General features: G+C 40.8%; 1 protein-coding gene across 1 annotated transcript in view; it reads right to left on the bottom strand.

Moving 5' to 3' along the window:
- Window positions 1–21,629, bottom strand: part of FREM3 (FRAS1 related extracellular matrix 3) — an 81,688-nt gene that overhangs the window by 33,588 nt on the left and 26,471 nt on the right. The window contains exons 3-6 of the mRNA XM_053403283.1: window positions 17,141–17,287; window positions 11,037–11,267; window positions 8,890–9,015; window positions 955–1,206 (exon numbers count right to left, since the gene is read on the bottom strand). Coding sequence (XP_053259258.1) covers window positions 955–1,206; window positions 8,890–9,015; window positions 11,037–11,267; window positions 17,141–17,287 — 756 coding nt within the window. The remainder of the gene's footprint in view (window positions 1–954; window positions 1,207–8,889; window positions 9,016–11,036; window positions 11,268–17,140; window positions 17,288–21,629) is intronic.

The raw sequence follows: 21,629 nt of genomic DNA, 5'->3' as shown, positions 1-21,629 counted from the left end.
GACATGAACGTACCTCTCATCTTTTAAAACACACATCAGCTCGGGGTTCACACGACTTATTGTGTTGGATCCAGGGTTCCTCCCATGCTGGGATCCAGCAGAAGCCTCTGCTGAAGAAAGGAGGGAGGAGGCGACTGCCATTAATTCCTCCCTCCTCTTGTGCTATCTACAAACAACTTTTCAGGGGCCACAGGTCATTGCATGGGGAAGGAGGAGTTAGCAAAAGCTGTCCTCCCCCCGCCCCCCCTTTCTGCCACTCACAGAACCCTAAAGACAACCAATTGTAAATGCGTCTCAGACAGGAGTTGTCTGGAAATTTCATTTTGTACTAGGGGAAAAAAAGGATTCTTATAACCTGATCTTCAGTGCAGCTGCTTTGAAGTAAGCGGAATATAGAAATGATGAAGGGTGCTTAGTTCCATAAGTGTGCACAGCTGCAACATTACAGGAATCCAAATTAAAAAGCAACAAGTCCTGGCAACATATTGTTATCATTGGGTTGGATTCAGTCGAGGTTAGTTGCACATATGTCCCATTCTTCTGAATGGGAAATGAAATCATGACTATCATTTCACGCTGCTTCCAATAAGGCCTTAGGTTCAACTCACAATCCAGATCTAACCCATTTTGTTTCCATAGAATATAACATATAGGACATATAATTCTATCTAAAATGCAGAATTTTCTAGGTGGAATGTTTAGAACTTATATAACAATGCTTTTTAAAAGCCCATTATTAACTTAAGAAGTAGTCGCTAATACATTTTTACCATAACCTACTTCTAAGAGGAAGCAGGGGGTTATTCAGGAACAAGGAACAGCTTACTGAAATACTTGACCAGGGCCTCAATCTTGATCATAATATATCTAGCTAAAATAAGAAAAACGTGAAAAATGCATTTTGTACCACAAAGTTTGATGAAGCAGGTCTCTGATGTGGACCTTTCTACTCACCATCATCTCTGTCAGCTAAAATGGTTACTTTGGTGCTGGGGAATTCCGTTCCAATTTGTCCGCCCATTGGCATACTTAATGTGACGTTGAAAGTTTCATCTTCCTCATAAAGCGAATCATCAATAATGATGACACGGCAGGTTTTCTCCGTCTCATCCTTGTCAAAGCGAATGAGGCTAGTATGGTCTTCAGGACGAGAAATGTAGTCTGAGTAAGACAAGACAGTGGAGGGAATCGTGCCTGTGGCAGATCCTAAAAAAGGGTGTGGCAAAGGAATGAAAAGCATTAGAATGATGAGAACAATGACTTTGAGCAGCAGAATATTAAATCATCCTTTCCCTTCCAACTCCAATCTTCAGTTTTTTCTAAAAAATAAAAACCCCACCAGTTATGAACCTAAAAAAACCCCTCATTCTCTCTGCTTAATATGAATGACATGATCATGAGTTTTCATAATGTGCCAGTTTCCTGTTCTCCACAGCTATGGTTCATCCCCCAAGCAACCACTTTTGCTGGTTTCAGGGATCATGTGATGGTAAGAAACCATTCGAAGTTTCCTGTGACTCAGCAAGCTTATCAACGCTGTCTAGACAACTTCTGGGGCAGGCCAGTGGCTGCCATGGACTGGGAATGGGGAGGAGCTTCTCACGAGCTCTTGTGAGGGCAACTACATATCATGTGGCTCACTGGGCTCTCACAAAGCAGCAGGGTGGTGGAAACCTTTGAAAGGACCAGCCACCATCCTTCTCATCTTTGTTCCTTCTATCCTTGGGCAGAGGTAAACTTGGGATTTCCTGCATTTTCAAACTGTGGAGCCTTTCCCGTAGTTTTACGACTTTCCTTGCTCCTGACAAACAATGTTTGCAGGAAAATATGGCTACAGTAGATGCCTGGTCTCATGGAATTAACCATAAGAAGAGCTCTTAATCATAGAAGGGTTTCTCTGTTCTTCTTTTGGTTTCCAAACATTCATCAGGTGACAGTCAGTTTTTCCTCTGCAACTATGAATGCTAAAATTCTTACAAGTCAAACGTATTCTTTTCCAAGTTAGAAATTACACTCACTGAAATTACAGGCAGGATCAGTCACAAGGACGAAAATTGCAATAGGGAAAGCAGTCAAATTCTGCACTAGTTACCATTTATCTTTTAAGGCATGCATTAAATTTGCTATGAACACTTCTACCCACCAGAAAATCTGGCTGTGTGTAGCACAGTACTGTATAACAAAATCAATCTGTGTACGAGATCAACTGTAGTTTTTCACTAAAAGGTTCATAGTTTGAACAACATAAATTATTTTCTTGTCACTGCTTGCTGTGTGTCTTAATTATTTTCAAATTAATAGCCACAATAGCAAATGAACTGGCTTCACCGAAATTATCATTATCTTGTGGAAAGATATATTAGTCTTTGAAATACTTTTTTACATGCACCACTGCTCTACCAAGTCACATTATGCTTACCATCAGTGAAGCTGCAGATGTACAATCAAAAGTGTTTGTGTATACTATTATATACACATTTCAACTTTCCCCTGAAGCAGCCACATGTAGCCAGATTCAAATATTGTTGTAATAGAATTAAATTCATTGTAAAAGCTATAAATCTGTGTATCTGGTACACAATGTAGTACCTTGATAAGGGGGAAAAATCAACCCCCCTCGCCCATCATACTTCTAAAGCACATTGAAATGTGTTTTAAATGTATGATATGTACACAGCCAAAGACAAAAATCTAGAGGGTTTTCACAAGCCATTTAAGACTCAATTCAAAAAGAGTCAAATCCTCTTTAAAACCAATTTGGAATATTTGAATATTTGCTTTCAAAATCATATTCTGTTAAATTCTTCTTCTGCTGAAGGGGTGCAAGGGCCCCTTGTAACATTCGGTAGGTGGCAAACAAGACAGTCATCTCAATCCAGCATGATGGGCTGAGACAGTGCTGCTCACCTTACCGCCGGTTGCCTGCATCACTGCTGCATACTGGGATGAAATGGGGGAGCAGGGAGGCAGTGGTGAGGCTGGGATGGTGCAAATGCACTATTGGAAGAGAATTGGCTCTGTTGGTGCATTTTCAACACACAGACCTCCCCGGCCTCCCTCTATCCCAGTATGCAGCAGCAACACAGGTGACTGTGGGTCAGGTAAGCCCTGCTGCCCCACCCTGGGGCCTGCTACTGATGATATCCTCTCTGAGCAGTAGGGACTCAACTTATGGAACACCCTGCACAGAAGTATTTGCATCTTATATTTTAGGTGCCAAACCAAAACTGCTTTACTCTGCTGGAAATTTATTAGGATGGCTGCTCTGCTGTTATCTCATCACTTTTTCAGTTTTAAGCTGGATTTTACAGCTTGATATTTTATTGACTCTGGTATTGGTATTTAGTTTTTCCACTCAGTAAGAGGGATAAAAGTTATTTTAAATATATCTTTCACAAACAGTTTGCTTAAAATAAAATGTATTTCAGAACATTAAAGATGCTCGTTTCTGAAGTTTGAAATGTTAATACTTTAAATATATATTTCCAGTACATGCAATATTCCTGAATTATAGTTTGAGCCCTGTATAAAGAGACTGATATTCAAATCTCAAACTGCAGTGTTTATATCATACCCAAAATAGAGGATTGGTCAAATAAGGTTATCATATATGCTCAAGTGACATGACATGCTCAAGTGAAGCCATTCTAGCCTGTTTGAAGATAGTGTGTGTTGTGCTGTCAAAAGTGGGTCTTTGGGGCTTTTGACTCATTTTACTTAGGAACTGAGAGTATAGAGCAACAATTAGGATCACTGCACAAATGTGTGGTAGCAAAATGCTTAGTTTTGCTAAAGCCAGAGAATGTTGGCAGCTTATAAGGCTGCAAAATTCCAAGCCACCCTTGAAGATTTTCCGTGCGCCAGTAAACAACAAAAGGTGGAGTATGGGAAGAACAAATGGCATTAAGGCTCTGTAATAACTTACTGATTAAATAACATATGACCTTTGAATTCTTGACTTTCAAAAAGATTCCTGCAAGGCACTAAGGTTATTTTTTTTAAAAAAGAAAGAAAGAAAAAGGGGAAAAAACTATAGCAGTCAAACTAAGACTGGCAACACAGAAGCAAAAGACTTAAAAAAGAAAACTTTGGGAATCCCAAATGCAGGGAACCCAATACTTCACTTCCATTTTCATGCTCCCAGACCATGTAGGATATGGCTCTCCCAAGCTGATCAGCTGGTAGATGACTTCCTTGGTAGAAAAAAATAGAGCCTCATCATTAATGACTACATGTGATGTTGGAATTGGATGAATGCATTATTATTGTAAAAGCTATTTATAGGTGTTTGCTCATCTGTTTGTTTAACAGGCTGTTAGACCACTCTTTAGGCAAAGCATGCCCCTCATGCAGTTTAAAACTGCATACAATACAAATCACAAAAATTCAAAAATAAAATCATTAAAATACTGTATCCAATAAAATCACATAAAATAGCCATTTCCACCCAAGCTGCATAAACCTATTTGGGGAGCACCACTGAAAATGCTCAATTTCACTGCACACCAACCTAATTCTAATTTAAAAAGCAGGCATCTCAACAAGGCTGCAGAAGCATATCTTAAGGTAGGGGCAGCATGATCTAGTTGAAGGCGGTTCTTAAGGTAAGTTGGTCCTAAACCATTTAGGGCTTTAATGGTCTTCATCTGCACTTTGAATTGGACCTGAAAACGTACTGACAACTGGTGCAGCTGGCTCACTACTTGTGTAACATACTCTGCCTGCTGCGCTCAAACCAGTAGGCAAGTGGCAGAATTCTCCACTAGCTGAAATTTCCAAATTACCTTCATAGGTGGCTTGACATACAATGCATAACAGAAGTATAGCCTGGAAGTCACTGGAGCACTTACAACAGAAGCAAGGTTCAACATCTCCAGATAGGGTCACGGCTGGCATAAGGTTGAAGATGGCAGAAAGCACCCCTAGACGCCACCTGCGCTTCCCCAGTTAGCACCATGTCTGAAATCACACCCAAGCTGTGAAGCTGGACTTTCAGGGAAAGTGCAAACCCACCTCAGACCAAGTAAACACCTCCAGCCTTGTGCAATAAAATGTTCTCATCTCTCTTCCCTCTAAATCTGTTATGGGGGCTCCTCCAACCCTCTGGAGAAAATCCGGTGATTGGGGGGGGGGACAACATGTGTGATGGCAGGAGATAATCTCTTTGCATAAGCTGAATCCATTCTGCTTTTGGAATTATTTAGTTCAATACCACTCACAGTATTTGGGCCCATGTGTGGAAATCATGGAAGAACATTCTATCACTTGAGCTCCCGCTTGGAATCTGAAGTGGCAGAGCCAAGATACAAGTTTCTAACCTCACTTACAAGTAGCCAACACCACTTCTGCCATATACCAAAACCCTAGGTGACAAAGGCATCTCAGGTGTACTCTCTCACAGACTCATTTTTATTTATTTTTAATTAGAAGCTCCCCTGCGCTACGTGAGAAGCTGTCTCCTCTCAAGTGTCACGAGGCAGTTTCCAATGGGGTACAAGGGAATTAAATGCACCACTGTGACACAGACTTCAAATGCTTCTTATACTGACAATGAGGGGAGAAACTTCAAGCCTCATTATAGATGTGACATAAATAGAATTCTGTTATAATAATAAAAGAAACTTTTGCTTTTCTCTGAGCTCCAATAGAAGGTGCTCCATCTGGTCTCCCCTACCCACCCTGCCCCCATTGGCTCACTGTAAGAGAATGTGGCCATAAGCAAATCCTAATCTAGAAGTTAGCCCTTATCTTTGGTGTGGGGGCCGGGGAGCTGCCTCATATAAACTAAGATACTTTCCCTACAATCTGTTGAAGAGCAGCACGTACTTTAAAAAAATCCCATTCCTCAACCACCCTCATTCCCAAATCTTATGTGGAGGCATATTTTTTATCTTTTGCATTTGGGGAGCACAAAATGTTGGGCAAGAAATGGCAGGAATGTAAAGAAGAATGGTTATCTCTAGAAAGGGCAAATATACAAAGAAAGGAATTTATCTGAAGCAGTGGGTTTTCTTTTCAATTAAAAAAGAATTTAGACTAAGGCACTTAAAAGCCAAAGATTTTGTTGTTGCTGATATTAGCTCTGTCCTGTTGGTTTTATCATGTACTGTTGTTTTATGCTATATTTGGGTTTCATGCTTTTAACTTTTATGCAAGTTGTTCCACTGTTAGAAAACCAAATAACTTTCATTATTAGACAGTATATATAGAAAATAGATTAATAAAAAAACTGGGTTGTATTGCTTCCAACAAAGTCATCTTGTTAGTGCAAAGGCTTCCACTTTCAGACTCCTGTCCTTGCACCTCCCCCTACATCTGCTCTGGAGGGCTGGGGCACCCAAACAACAGATTCGGGGGGGGGGGTGCTCAGTGGAAGGAGGGAGAAGGGAGATTCCATTGCACAAGCAGAAGTCCTTGCATGAATGGAACAGCTCTGTTGAATACAGCCCCACAGATAGTACAGCCCAGTGCCCGTTTGCTCAGACATAAACGCAGATTACTTCTAAGCACATGAGTTTAGGCGTACTTGGAATTAAGTGCCATTGACTCAAGTGCAACTTCTCTAGTTTGAACTGGTCTCAAAGTCCCAGTTACAAATTCTTAAATGGGTCATCCTGATATTTATAGAGAAGTAATGCAAGCTCAATATACACAGCATATAAAAAGATCCACTCCTTTTTTGACTGCATTCCTTTCACAGAATCCATAATTGGTGTCGGGCAGGGGGGGCGGGGGGCAGGGTAGGGACGGGACTGCAGAAGCCTTCCGATATGTTTCGGAAGGGTCTTTTTAAAAATTATTTTTATTGTTTTTTTACATATATTTCCATACATAACATCTAATACACAAAAGTAAATAAAACATTTGGCTGCATAAGCCTGTGACTTCCTTCCTCCCTGACTGATGGCTTTCAAACCTATTCTCTAAATACTGCATTCTCCTATATTTCTTAATACTATTAAATCATATAAATATTAAATTAGCTATAATTAATAAGTAGTAGTTTTAACCTTACAAAACTTCTTGTAGCCCTTCGGAGGGGTCTTGACCCGACAAAGAGCTGTCCAGACCTTCAAGTTCCTCTCATGGTGACCATTTAGAAATCTACTGTGCTTTTCAAGAGAAATTGCAATATAAAAAGGAGACCTCCAGTGCAATCCTGTCTGTCTACTCATAAGTAAGCCTCACTGAGTTTAACAGGATTTACTCGCTAAGTGTGCATACGACTGCAGCCTGCATGACCTGCTATCAATCAGCAAGCTTACACTCTCAGCACTATCTCTATAAAGGCCACCAAGCAACCCCAGCATAAAAGTCTGCAATGGCAAAGCAATCTAATCTCTGTAAAAAGTGGCTATGGACCTGTTTTTTTAAATGCTTTCATCTTCCTATTACATCCCACAGCTGTGCTAGCATACTTAACATCTGAAACTGACCAACAGCTGTCATGCTTCACCGAAACAACTTGACTAGCTGTCTAACCCATGGGGCATAAATCTTTCAGCATGTGCACCATGCAAAAAGGGAGTGCTTCCTAATAAGGAAACTAGGAATTAAAAAAGAAATCACCTAGCATATATTTTCCACCAGCTCTCCCACAAAGATATGAATAAGCGGAACAAAAAAACCCCAAAACGAATATCCAAAGAATATTATACTTGAACACCCAGCATAAGTTTATGCATATATTTTATATCACTTGTACTTAGCATGTAGCAGTTCACTTTCAAAATAATTATTTTATAAGTCATTTTACAACTACATGGGTAGCTGAGCCCATGACCAAACTATTATCTCAGCAGTAAATCCCACGGAGTTCTGTGGGCCTTAAGCAAGTGCAGGACTGCAGTTTGAGTGATATCCCGCTTTATCACTACCCAAAGGAGTCTCAAAGTGGCTAATATTCTCCTTTCCTTTCCCTTCCCCCAAAACAAACACTCTGTGAGGTGAGTGGGGCTGAGAGACTTCAGAGAAGTGTGATTGGCCCAAGGTCACCCAGCAGCTGCAGGTGGAGGAGCAAGGAATCAAACCCAGTTCACCAGATTACGAGTCCACCGCTCTTAACCACTACACCACACTGGCTCCCTTTTTTCTTTAAATTCTTGTGGGAATAAATTCTTGTAGGAATTTATTTTTTTATTAAATTATTATCCCACCTTTCCTCATAAAGGGGTCCAGGGTTGCAATAACAAGTAGTAAAACATTTTTTAAAAATTAAGCACCTAAGATATTTGATCTGAATATTTTAAGGAAACCTGAAACCTAATGTATTTACCTAATATTGCCACATAAATTATCTCATTAGGTATCTGATACTATGTTTTTGTTATGATCCGATTAACCTGTTTGCCATCAAAGGATGCGTAGAGCTTGTACACAAAAGGAAAAAAAGTTGGTTTAACTGGATCGCATTTCCTAGCAAATGAAAATAAAATAATATTTTAGAGCAAATCTGCCCAGTCACTTAATGTATGTTTGTATCTGCTTTAACTATATTCCAGGATGAATATATGCCACGCATATTGCAAATTCTGCTGTATGATGCAAATACGTCACAAGTCATTCCTAGGCTGTAGAGGCACTACGACAATCAGGGGCAGTGTGTCATGTTTCAACACCTGAGGCAAAATGGGAGTGTGCCGCTGTACCGCCCCACACTGCCAAAGCATCCCTTACCTGTGGAGGCGATTTCCAGAAAGATCTAACGAGATCTTTTGGCACCACTGCAGACGCTGCTTCTCCACCAGTGACGGAGGTGCTGTGGAGCCCACAGGGGCACTGCCTCTTTAGCTTCTGCTGCCTGAGGCAGCTGCTTCACCTTGCCTTATGGGCAGGCCACCCCCCTGAAAACCGCTAACAGCAGGCCTAATGTAGCAAGGAACACCTTACCTTGATGTGTGGAACAAATGACCATTAATTCATGGCTGGCATCTCCAGATCTCCTGACAGGAATTAGCAGCTCACCAATATCTTCTTCTATTCTATACTCTGGCCCAGGAATGTACACAGTAGATTCTGGAAAAGAGTGGAATGGTATATATAGAGAGAGAGTTCAAACAAATATTAAGTAAAATAATTTAAGGTACCGTATTTTTCGCTCGATAACACGCACCTGACCATAACACGCACATAGTTTTTAGAGGAGGAAAACAAGAAAAAAAAATCTGAATGAAACAGTGGATGTATCATTTTTGTGCTTCATGCTGCGGCCACAGACATGTGATTTGACGGTGAGTTTGGGGTAGCCCAATGCAAAGATCCTGAGGATCCATGCTTTGTAACCACGGTTTTTGCACCACTGCAGCCCCAGGCAACAGTGGGTGCGTGATTTTTTTGGTGCAGGCTGTAGCCATGGACATGCTATGTGATCTGATGGTGAATTTGGGGTGACCCAATGCAAAGATCCTAAGGATCCATGTGGATCCATGCTTTGTAACCACGTTTTTGCACCATTGCAGCCCCAGGCAACAGTGGGTGCGTGATTTTTTTGGTGCAGGCTGTAGCCATGGACATGCTATGTGATCTGATGGTGAATTTGGGGTGACCCAATGCAAAGATCCTGAGGATCCATGTGGATCCGTGCTTTGTAACCATGTTTTTGCACTATTGCAGCCCTGTTTTTGCATCAGATCATTGCTATGTGATCTGATGGTGAATTTGGGGTGACTCAATGCAAAGATCCTGAGGATCCATGTGGATCCGTGATTGGAACCACGTTTTAAGTAGGGAGGGAAGGAAAAACATAGAAGCGACAAGGAGAGGGGTGTGCAATGAAGCAGCTGGCTAAGAATGCAGGAGAGGGGTTTTACCGGAGGGAGGAAAGGAAGGCAAAAGTCCCCCACACACACAAGCCAACCAGCTCTCTCTCTCTCCCCCCCCCCCCGCCCCAACCTGCATGTTGCCTTCGAGTCCCAGACGCACGGAGAGGAATTGGACCCTCTGCTTTCCACTCTGCTTGCCTGGAGGGGAGGGGTTTTCTCTGCTCTTTGTTCCGTTTGAGCAAACACAGTAAGGAAACAGAAGCGGGTGGGCAGTAAGACCCTGAGGCAGAATGCAGGAAAGCAGCAGCTTCCTCTTTCCTCCCTTCTCCGGACGATTTGATTTTTGTCTGATTTTTGCCTTCACTCGCGCTTGTCAGCTCCAGGGACCACACATTCGCTCAATAACACGCACAGACATTTCCCCTTACTTTTTAGGAGAAAAAATCTGCGTGTAATAGAGGGAAAAATACGGTAGATGGCATTACTGTCTATACTGGGTAGTATTCAATTGTATTCTTACGCAAATAGTATACCTGAAGGAGCGTCTCCACCCCCATCGTCCAGCCCGGACACTGAGGTCCAGCTCAGAGGGCCTTCTGCCGGTTCCTTCATTGTGAGAAGTGAGGTTACAGGGAACAAGGCAGAGGGCCTTCACGGTAGTGGCACCCGCCTGTGGAACACCCTCCCACCAGATGTCAAGGAAATAAACTATTTGACTTTTAGAAGACATCTGAAGGCAGCCCTGTTTAGGGAAGTCTTTAATATTTGATGTTTTATCATGTTTTTAATATTCTGTTGGGAGCTGCCCAGAGTGGCTGGGGAAGCCTGGCCAGATGGACGGGATATAAGTAATAAGTTGTTGTTTTTGTTACTACTAGTATCCTTCTGTTGATGGAACAGTGTATGATTGAGCAGGAAGTCTCTACTAATAGAAAGGGAGCGAGGAGTTCCATTACCGATCCCCTCCCTATGGTTTCCCACACCACTTTCCATGCTGCTCTGAAGGGTCCCCAAAACCCTCTGGAACAAGTTCTCAGAAGTGGAAGAGGCTGCGGGTGAAGAGTGAAATGAGAGTTGGCAAAAAGTGTCTCCCCCCCACCATCCATTAGTGGAGGCACCCACTGCATCAAAAACCCTTCTGCAAACAGAAGGGGACAATTGTTTTCCATCCATTGTCATCCAATTCTGAATTCCATTCCATGGGGACAGGATTGGAGTGCCTTTATAGGGAAGGAAAATTAAAGGAGGAATAAAAAGTAGGAAAAAACAACATACCATCACCTGGATCCACAATTTCCACCGTTGCCCGTTCTGGAAATTCCAGGGCAGCCATAACTGGATCTGACAAAACAATCTGGAATAGCTCTGATTCCTCGAATTCATTGTCCACTATTATTCTTACTTTCCAGGTAGCCGCTGTCTGCCCTGGGTTGAACTGAACCTGTTTCTGGGCTTTTCCTTTGAAATCTTTATCCTTTTCTGCTGTTCCGTCTCTAGTCCCAATGCCTGAAGGAATATTTGGAAGAAATAACAATAAAGGGATAAGAAAATATTCACTTTTTCTACTCCCCAAGAGGAGCCACTTCTAGAAAAAAAGAATCCATTCTTGAAATTTCAGAAAACTGTCATATACACATATATAACATATATACCAATATCCCTGTCCCAGAAAAGATAGTGCAGACAGAATCCCACAGCATCAGTCTGCACCCTGCAGCAACCTGTTGTATCATTTAACAGCCAAAAGAGACATACAGGTGAGTAAACAGAAATCTGCAATGGGTGAGGAGGAAGGAAAGATGGTGAGCAGGGAACAGATTTGTCTTTGCCTTGATCTTCACTCCCCCCAGTAATTTTTCTAGCTGGCCGATCTTTCTTTGTGAGAAGCAGTAATAATAATGTACATCAAAATCCCCATCAGAGAAGTATCTTCATCAGGATCAAGAACGAAAAAGTACTTATCCATAGGTCTGCTCATAAAATAAAATAATTTAAGACAAGGCAAACAATTATTACAATGACAAGCTAAAGAAGATTTTAAACAACCGTGTAAGACTTCAGCATAGACAAAATGGAGATGAAAGAAAAGCTGGAAGTGGTATTAGTTGTTACCCAAGTATGCAAAGTAACAACCTTGAGACGGAATGCTGGAGGAGATTTGCAGACAAAATTGCATTTCCCTCTCAGGGTGCAAGACAGATTGTAAGAGGCATCCTGGTCTACAGGCACAAAAAAAAAAACATATGTTCTCTCATTTTTGAGAATATAAAATCTTGGTTCATTTTTAAGCCCCAATTGGGAGGCTATGTGTATGTGTAAATACATGTTTTTACACAAACACTGCTTAGAAAACTGAAGACTGACTGCAGCTGTAGCTTAATGTTAGTGATTTGATCATCCAAAGAGAACCTGACAATTCTGTGGCTCTTAATGCTATTGCTGCAATACTAGTGATGCCTCAGTTTGGTGATATTTTAATATGGACCTAAATAACTAGTTCTGTTACTTATTGAATGTATTAATAAGTTGTATGCATGATGCCTTAAAATCCATATTAGAATCAAATGGCTGAAGCTGATTTCTTTCTTTTTTAAAAAAGTGAGAGGGTGCCATACACAATTCTACCAACACATTTAAGATACTGGTTATGTCCTTGACAACTTTTAAAATTTCAGCTGCAAAAGTGTGATTTTACTGTTGTCTATAATTTTAAATGGAGAAAAAAGTGGGCACAATTTAATGTCTATGAAGTTAGATTTTGAATTTCTTAATGTCTAACATTTCTACTCTACTTCAGCTTAAATAAGCGAACTATTTTATTTAATTTATGGTTTGACACCATCAGTTAGGAAACTTTACCTCTCTGTCAGAGAATAATGAACCTTTGTCAAGCTGAATCCCTCGCCCAGGTCTGGGAGAACCTGATAGCCTGCAAGAAACTTCTGAAAGCTGTGAAGTGTGAAAACCATTTCCACTTTAGGACTTCCAGTTCTTACACTCCTGACCTAATTAGAAATGCTTGATATAATTAGGAAAGCCTAAGTCAGCATTAAACCTGCTCTACCAGGTTTGCTCTTAAATACTTGATCAGCTAATAGTTGTTTTTTCAGTGTCAAAATGATGGAAGGAAAAAAGGGAGACCTGGCCATGTGATCTTTTCTGACTTAGGGTACATTCAGATATGAGGATTATTGTGTTGGTATTCCTGGTTATAATGCTAGCACTACTGGCCCAGTTTCTAACATTTCTTTCACACTATATTATCCTGCTATGTTACAGAACTGTAATTGCTTTTTCAGCAATCTACCACCATGTCACTCTACTTTTCATTCACACCAGTGAGTGTGGTGTGACACAACAGCAGGTGTCATCTGACATGTTGCCGCCACTCTTTCTTGTGCATGTTTGCATCGGTTCACCCATGAAAATGGCAGAAAAGAACTATGCTGGGATACTGCCCCAAATTCCATTCCATCAACTGTCCTAGTTAATGGACATGGAAACAGATTTTTTTTCTAGAAGCAATGAAACCAGAAATGATTACTCAAATCCACTGTATTGAGCAAGAAATGTGTGTGTAAAATGGGATACCTCTGTTCTTCAACACACTGTGTCATAGAGTCTTTACTGCAACTGAAACCAATATATTTTCTACAATTTATGTCAGCGAAGGCATGTCTACGCATATACTTATAGGAAGGGCTGTGCTTAGGGATGCGGGTGGCGCTGTGGTCTAAATCACAGAGCCTAGGGCTTGCTGATCAGAAGGTCGCGGTTCGAATCCCCGAGACGGTGTGAGCTCCCGTTGCTCGGTCCATGTTCCTGCCAACCTAGCAGTTCAAAAGCACGTCAAGTGGCAAGTAGATAAATAGGTACTGCTCCGGCGGGAAGGTAAACAGTGTTTCCATGCGCTGCTCTGGTTCGCCAGAAGCGGCTTAGTCATGCTGGCCACATGACCCGGAAGCTGTACGCCGGCTCCCTTGGCCAATAAACCGAGATGAGCGCCGCAACCCCAGAGTCAGCCACGACTGGACCTAACCGTCAAGGGTCCCTTTACCTTTACTAGGGCTGTGCTATAAATCGATATATTGTCTGATATCAGGTTTTATATCAAATCATAACTTTTTTTAAAAAAATGACTTTGCAATTAATCACATATTGTGTGGGGGGTATTTAAAAAATCACAATATTGGAAAAACCACGAAGCCGATGCTTCTTCCTGTGTGTGCAGCTCTTGCTAACTCTGCCTCAGACAGCTCTCCCCTGCCTTCTGCAGCAACAATAGCTACAAATCACTACAGCAGGCTGACTCAAATATCGCCCAGCAGATATCAAGAAACAGCTTTGAGTCTCACCCTTACGTCTCCTGCAGCAGCAGTAAAACACTACAAATTAAATACAGCAGGCAGATTCAAAAATTGCACAGCAGATATTGCCAGAGTTTTGAGAACCTGTTAGCAGTCACTGTCAGCCTCAACCTTCCCTGTCTGCTGCAGGAGAAGCAAATGACCACAAATCACTACAGCAGGCTGACTTAAATATCGCCAAGTAGTTATTGCCAAACAGAGCTTTGAGAAAAGTTAGCTCTGGCCACCCAGCTGGCAAGCAGGGACTTCTTCCCTCAAGGCTCTTGCTTAAAGGTGCCAGGCTTAGGGAAAGCCTGCAGGTTCTGACTTCTGGAGCCCTTTCCTCATAAAGACATAAACTGGGGCTAGTAAAAAATAGACACCTTGCTTTAGCATTTGACCCTCTTCTGTCATTCCCCCCTCCATCTGCATGTGTGTACCGCTTGTGGGTGTGTCTCCCTCCCCCCTGCCATTGGGGGGGGGTGTGTGGTGCATTTGTTTTTGTGAAGCAGCAGCCAGCAGCAGCAAAAAGCACCGGGATTTTTTATTAACTCAGCAGACACTTCGTTTTTTGTAAAGGCAGCCAGCCCCATTTTAAAACTGTACTGCTGGGGGGGGGTGATTGTGTTTCCCTGACTCCCTCTCCCCCCTCTTTTGGTGTGCCCAGCTGATGCTTCGCTTGGAGCCATGGCACTACGGCAAGGAACTTTCCTGGAGGTGCAGGGGTCTGTGCTGAGAGGCTTCTTGAGCCCCATGTTTCTTTAGCTCAGTCTGCCCTGCAGTGCTTCACTTGCACGCTCTCTCAACTCTTTCCCTTCCAAGTTGCTTCCTTCCTTGCTCCGTGAATTCTCCTTCCCTGCTTCTCTTTCTCTATGCATGTGTGTTCCAATGTTTATTTAGCTCAATCTGCTCTGCAATGCTTTGCTTGCATGTGCTCTCTCTCTCTCTCTCTCTCTCTCTCTCTCTCTCTCTCTCTGTGTTAACTCTTTCCCTTCCAAATTGCTTCCTTCCTTGCTCCATGATTCTCCTTCACCTTCTCTCTCTCTGTGTGTGTGAGATTGTGGCTTGCAAGTTGCTTCAGAATAAAAGGGGGAAAACACCCAGTGTTGGTTGTGTGTGCCTTTCTTTCAGGGCAGAAGCAGCCCATGGGACGCTGACAGCCCCATGTTAACTCTGCGAGTCTTCAGCTCTCTCCTCCCCAATCGCAAGCAGGAGGGAAATGCAGTCTTGAGATGCTTGTTGGCTTGCAAGTTGCTTCAGAGTAAAAGAAAAGAAAAACCCACCCTGCTCTGCCATTTGAGCCTCTTCTGTGTCTCCCCCAACCTCCTTATGCTCCCCATTTTCTCCTATATGGCTATGCCAAGATGGGACATTGATGAATGCCCTCTGATGTGGTGGAAGGCACATGAGACATCCTTCCCAGTGTTGAAGGTGCTTGCAAACAAGTTTTTGGCTATCCCAGGGTTAAGTGTGCCATTTGAAAGTGTGTTCAGCATGGCTGGCAATGTTCTTCAAATTTAAAGGGCATCTCTATTTCCAGAAAATGCCAAAATGCTAATTTTCCTTGCAAAAAATATAATTTTCATTTAATAATTTTTGTTCTGTAAAAATTTATCCATTCTTTCTGGTTTGGCCTGGTTTATAAAAGAAATGCAAATTTTCCTGGCAATAAAAATACAAATTTTGTTTATATTTTGTTCTGTTGAAATTTATCCATTTCATTCTTTTGATTTTGTCCTGGTTTAGAAAGGAAAATTAACAAACAATCAAATAACTGGCGTTGTGCGATGTATACATTCAACTAAGACTCAATAGTGAATTATATTTGAATATCTAAAAGTGTGACACTGAATTTGCTTTTTTTCTTGTTTAGTAATGTGATTAACTTTTTATGGAACCTTTGATATCTATGCTACCAATTACTTGTACAGCTTTAATTTTAGAGAAAATGTGCTATTATTGGTACTGTAGTACTATAATGTAACAGTTGTAACAATATGTTAAAGGTAAGTAGAAATGTATTAGTTTTAGAGTTAGACCCTTAAGTAGTAGCAGTTGCCAGGATATTACCATTTTCACCACTACATAGTTCCAGCCTTATTTCAGATATTCTGATATATCGAAATATCACAATGTTTAACTGGTGATATATTGTGATGTTGAAAACCAGGTATCGCCCAGCCCTACTTATAGGAAAGCATTGGCTTGTAGCGCTGCATTTCCACACACTGAGCCTTACGAGGAATGTGTTTTAAAACGTCTCCATGCGTTATCCAGTGGCCGACTGGAATGCTCCACTTCACATTTATCTAAATGCTTCTGAAAAGCATCTGATAAAGGACACTTTGGTGTTTCTTATTGACTTTCTTTTCTCTGTTTCTTACAAGAGTTCACTGTTAAACAAAGGCAGTCAAGGCATTTTGCTGAAGCTGGGAAAGTTCACTGGCTTTTGTGAAACATTAAACAACATTACCAGTTTTCTAGCCACTTTCTCTCTCATTCAATGTGCACTATGACTGCTTAAGGCCAATATTCACTGCAGCAGTTTTAAAATAGTTTTTAAAGAGGTCACAGAACCCAAAACAGGGCAGACAACTACAAGTTAATAGTACCCAAATGTTCCAAGTAATGCCTTGATACACAGTAACCAATGAAATAAATGGGAATTATATGAATACATCCTAAAAATCTATACAGTAACAAATAATTTTTCAATAAATCATGAGTCAGTCAAATGTGACCAGTCCACAATCCTGAACATGTTTATAAACTTGTGCATTCATGGTTTTGAAGCCATGTGAAAGCCACTCTGCTGTAGTAAACTGTAAAAAAAGACCCCAAAAAAACCCCTGTAAAGATAACCAATGAAGGTAAGAATTGCTGTAACTGACCATTTTACTGCAGAAATGCATTGATTAAAGATTAAGAGTATGGTTTATTTTCAACCATTTTATACCACCCTTTAAACATATTTTGATGGTTTGTAAGTTCCTCTAATAAAGTTGCATTCGGACAAATTAAAGGTATACTCACTAACAAATGATGTCTCCCCCAGATATCCTCTCCGCTTGAGTGTTACTTCCAGAACCCTTGACTCCTCGTCTACAACATAATATTCTTTTTCCAGAGAAATCCAAGCCCAGTTCAGACGGAAAGGTTGACTCCTCAACTTGTTTCCTCCTAAAATTCATCGGCACAAAACAAATGTCATTGTACAGAACACATAATGCACAAGAAGCCCAATATTCTTTAAATATGCAATGTAAGCATGCTCTCATACATATCTCACACAAATATTCTTTTAGTTTTTAAGGCTTTAGGGGATTTTCAGTTAGTCATTTAATTAGTAACAATGAAAAATACACATCAGTGGGTTTAACAGAAGATAATTAAAACTGCTTGTGATAATGATTTCATAAAAGCACCATTTTTTCCTTATCTGGATCTGAGGTGTGGCTTTGCTTCTTACCCATTTGCTGTGTGGCAAATCTTACAAATAAACTGGATTAATTAATTGCTAGATCCAGGAATCAGAAGCCTTCCCCAACCCAACCCATAACAATAACTTTACAATGCCAGGTCTTAATTAGCTGAGAAGTGTGTGATGGGGAACAGCAATGACTTAGAAATGTTTTTTTAAAATATGAGATCATACTCTTGGTGGAATAGTACTTTGAATACTCTAAATCAAATTCTTTTTCAACAAAGAAAATTACAGAAATACCATTCAGCCAGCCAGTCTCAGCAGCAGAACACTTTCGGGATCTGTGGCTCTGTGGTTTGCTTCCTGGTGGACGCTCTGCATCACCACACTGCCCCCCCCCAATACGTGAAAGCGGTGGGAGTGGAGCCAACTCCGTATTTAGAGGCCAAAGGACACCTTTACCCCCTTTCCTTCTCTTAGCAGCACCCCCCCCACAACTCTCAGTATGACCTAAAGTCACTTCTCAGCCATGAAGGAGGCTTTTGCTCACCAGTTGCTTGTTCTGGCCAGTGGAAGTTTGTGCCTCCTCTCTTATCCCAGGGTGGTATACCTGGGATAAGGGGCAGGCACCTCTGAAATACTCCCCATTTCTGGTAACGGCCAGTATTTACTGTCAGGAGTTCAGCCCTATACTCAAGTAGGACACTGGCAGAGACACATGCCCGACTGGCATGTTCTCTCTCTCCTGGACAATACCAGTATAGTATTTACGTAACAAAAGGTTTAGCAGTGTTTTGTATATACTCCCCATTTCTTCAGGCAGTTTGGTTCACGTGATTAGTTGCAGGCTTGGCCTGGGGTTCTGTTTACTCCCCAACCTAAAGGGGTTTCCCTCTGCAAATATACATATGGCTCTTTGTTTAATGAACTGGCCCTTAGTTCAACCCAATCGACTGTGTCTGACTCCTTATTTGGCCTTTGGGATGCAAAGAACAAGTACTGCACGTACCCCATAAAAATACTTAAGGTTTGAATTTTTAAGAGAAGGACAAGAAATGCCCTGTATTGCGCAAATTGCTGTTATCTTGGTGAAATTGCTGGTAGAAATACACTCAAATTAGCCCAGATGACAGCTGCATACCTCTTATTAAATGCGTCTCTTCACTGAGCTATTATGGTTAATAACACCTGTGACTTATACTATGGAGCCACAAGGCCTCTGTCAGCTTAATACGTTCCTCCTAAGGATGACAGATGCTGCAAGCTCTTCATGACAAGTTGTCTCCATTCCCATGACAAGTTGCTTGCATTTTTTTTTTCTCTTTCAAAAAAGAGAACTTTTGTGACCAAGATGTCTTGAGCATCCGTGAAAGGAAAGAGAACTGCACTCATTTTTCAGGGCTGCCTTTCTCTCTATCCCAAAGGTCAGATGATATGAGGTCAAGGTATGGAAAGAGGATTTTAAGAGAAAGAAATTGATTTTACTTTTCTTTCTGAACTCTGATTAAAAGAAATCATAATCAGATATGTGAACTAATTCTTATTTATGTGTAAGGCAAATTTAGTTCTTGCTGATTCCTTCTGTGGTCAAATTCTCATATTCAATTGGAAACGATGTTGGACGAATAGTTTACCAAACTGTTGGGTGTACATTTTAGTAAGCTAACATTTCGTAAATACAGTAGCCACTAGTAATAACACTATGTGACTATACAAATAAGACACACCAGGGGAATTTTAAGGACAGCAGCTAGTTTTGGTCTAATACAAGTTGACTGACTGTGTAGAAGCCTATTCTTTTCAGACTGCCTTTCTGTTTTTCAAAGCAGAGTGCAGATGACACATTCCACACACCTTGTGCATCTCTTTCAGTGTCATTTGGACAGGTTAAATAGATGACATTTCCCATCATATTTTCCCTTATCCTTCCCGTCCTGCTAGAAATGCCAGCTGCCATCAGTATAGTGGATCACTAGAAGAATTGCAATGCTGCCATTCTCTTTGCAGAATGGCTTTTCATCTAGAGCAGGTCTGAGGAACCTTTGACACTCCAGATGTTGCTGAACTACAACTCCCATTATCTTTGGTCATTAGCCATGCTTGATGGGGCTGACAGAAGTTCTAGTTCAGCAACATGTGGAGGGCCAAAGGTTCCCTATACCTGATCTAGTGGAAGCAATTTGTGAAAGGAGGCGAGAAGCAACTCTAGCAAACTATCCTTTCCCTGTGCAACCTCCTCCATGCAGCTCTGAAAGGCCTCTCAGCTCCTCTGGAACACATTGCTGAGGCAGATGGGGGATCTGCAGCAGGAAAGGGTAAGTGGCAAAAATTGTCTTCTTTTCCTTTAGCAGAAGCCTGGATCAAACGCCATTCAACTCACAGCACTGACTTGTCAATGAGAGGTAATATTCCTGCAAGCCATAATTTAAAGCCTATTCGTTACGTAACAATTTTCTTAATTCCTTAATTCGCCCAAGTCAACACAAAGTCTAGATGATGAAGCATCAATCTATTTCTCATACAGGAAGAATCCCACCTTGGAAGAGTCCTAAATAAATGAAATCTACGTAGACTAGGGATTTCTGCTATTTCAAAGACAAAACAGATCAGTATAAATGGATGTAATTATGGATGCAATGATGAAACGCCACTCAGATTAAGTCACATGCCATTATTCAAAAGTTAAGAGCGGATGATAAAACTGAATTCTGACTGTCCTATCATATTTCTAATATTATATTTTTGCAGCACTGTAAAGGAGCCATTTTAAAGTTTTCAAAAGAGTACTGGATTTTATCTGGTCAAAATTTAGCTGGTGAGAAGCCCTATCATATCCATTTCAGAGATCCGATACCCTCCCTTAACTAAGATTACAACAGATGTACTATTATATATAGCTGTATATACAATAAAAGCTTTGCTCAGACATTAGGGGTCTCCTAATCCGTCACATTATTTAAAGCTGTCTTACGTTCAGTGTCACTGGGAAATGTTAATATCTTAATATATTCATTTCTAATTGTTGACAAAACACATTCCCTTTATGCACGCACTACACTGTAAAACACAAATAAGAATTATTGTTTTGATAACAGAAAACTAAGTTAATGAAAAGAGTTCACGCTTTAAAGCCTCCATTTTATGAAGTGAGGTAATGTTTCTTTCAATAGGCCTAGAAGTTAATTGATCGAAGAGAGCCAGTGCCTGCAGCAACACAAAATCAGAAAGTGTAACAGGAGGCCGCAAACTGTATATTCCCTATTGTCTCTTGTCAGTTGCTCTGTGGTGCCACCCCACCATTTTTAGACATTTATCTTTATAAGGGTTGTACTTGGTGCCTTTCAGAAGACGCTACAAAGCATTCATTAGAAACTGATTTTGATGATGACAATAATAATAATAATAATAATGCAGCCATGTTCTTTCTGATCACTTATATTGCTTTATTCATATATCCAAACACATTTCTTGAGTCTTCTGTTTCAATTCGGCACATTCTGTCTCTTAAAGTAATAATTCTTCGAACAGTGTTTTCTTTCCCATTCCAAAGTGTTTTCCTTTCCTGTTTTAAATTTCACATGGAAAACACATAGATAGCAAGTACATCCAGATCTCCACATTTCAGTTTCCCACAAGCTTTTTCAAGTTTCCATCAATGGTATTAATATTCAAAATAACTTAACAAAATAATTTTGACTTATTCCTATTATTAACTCTATAACTGCATACCAGACTTCACCAACTTAGTGCCTCTAGATGTGATGAGAGCTGCAGTCTAAGACATCTGAAAGGCATAATATCATCTGTATATTACATGATTTTAATTCCCCTACACACATTACCTTAATTTCATTTGTATGTCTAACACAAAACATTAAGGCTGGATGACGGATGGATGAGAAGTTAAATTCAATATGCATTTAAAGCTGAACATATCAGACTTGCAGTTTCTGTAGCAACATGCAAACTGAAACACAACTATCCTTTGAAATTCACACCTATCTGAATTTTGTGATGTAGCTCTTCAACCAATGTCTACAAAAACACATAAATTAGTGGAAAGTGTGAATAAAAATGAAGGTAATAGTGGTACTTAGT

The sequence above is a fragment of the Podarcis raffonei genome, chromosome 9, assembly GCF_027172205.1.
Source record: "Podarcis raffonei isolate rPodRaf1 chromosome 9, rPodRaf1.pri, whole genome shotgun sequence".
NCBI lineage: Eukaryota > Metazoa > Chordata > Lepidosauria > Squamata > Lacertidae > Podarcis > Podarcis raffonei.
This window is presented reverse-complemented; position numbering and strand designations above follow the sequence as displayed.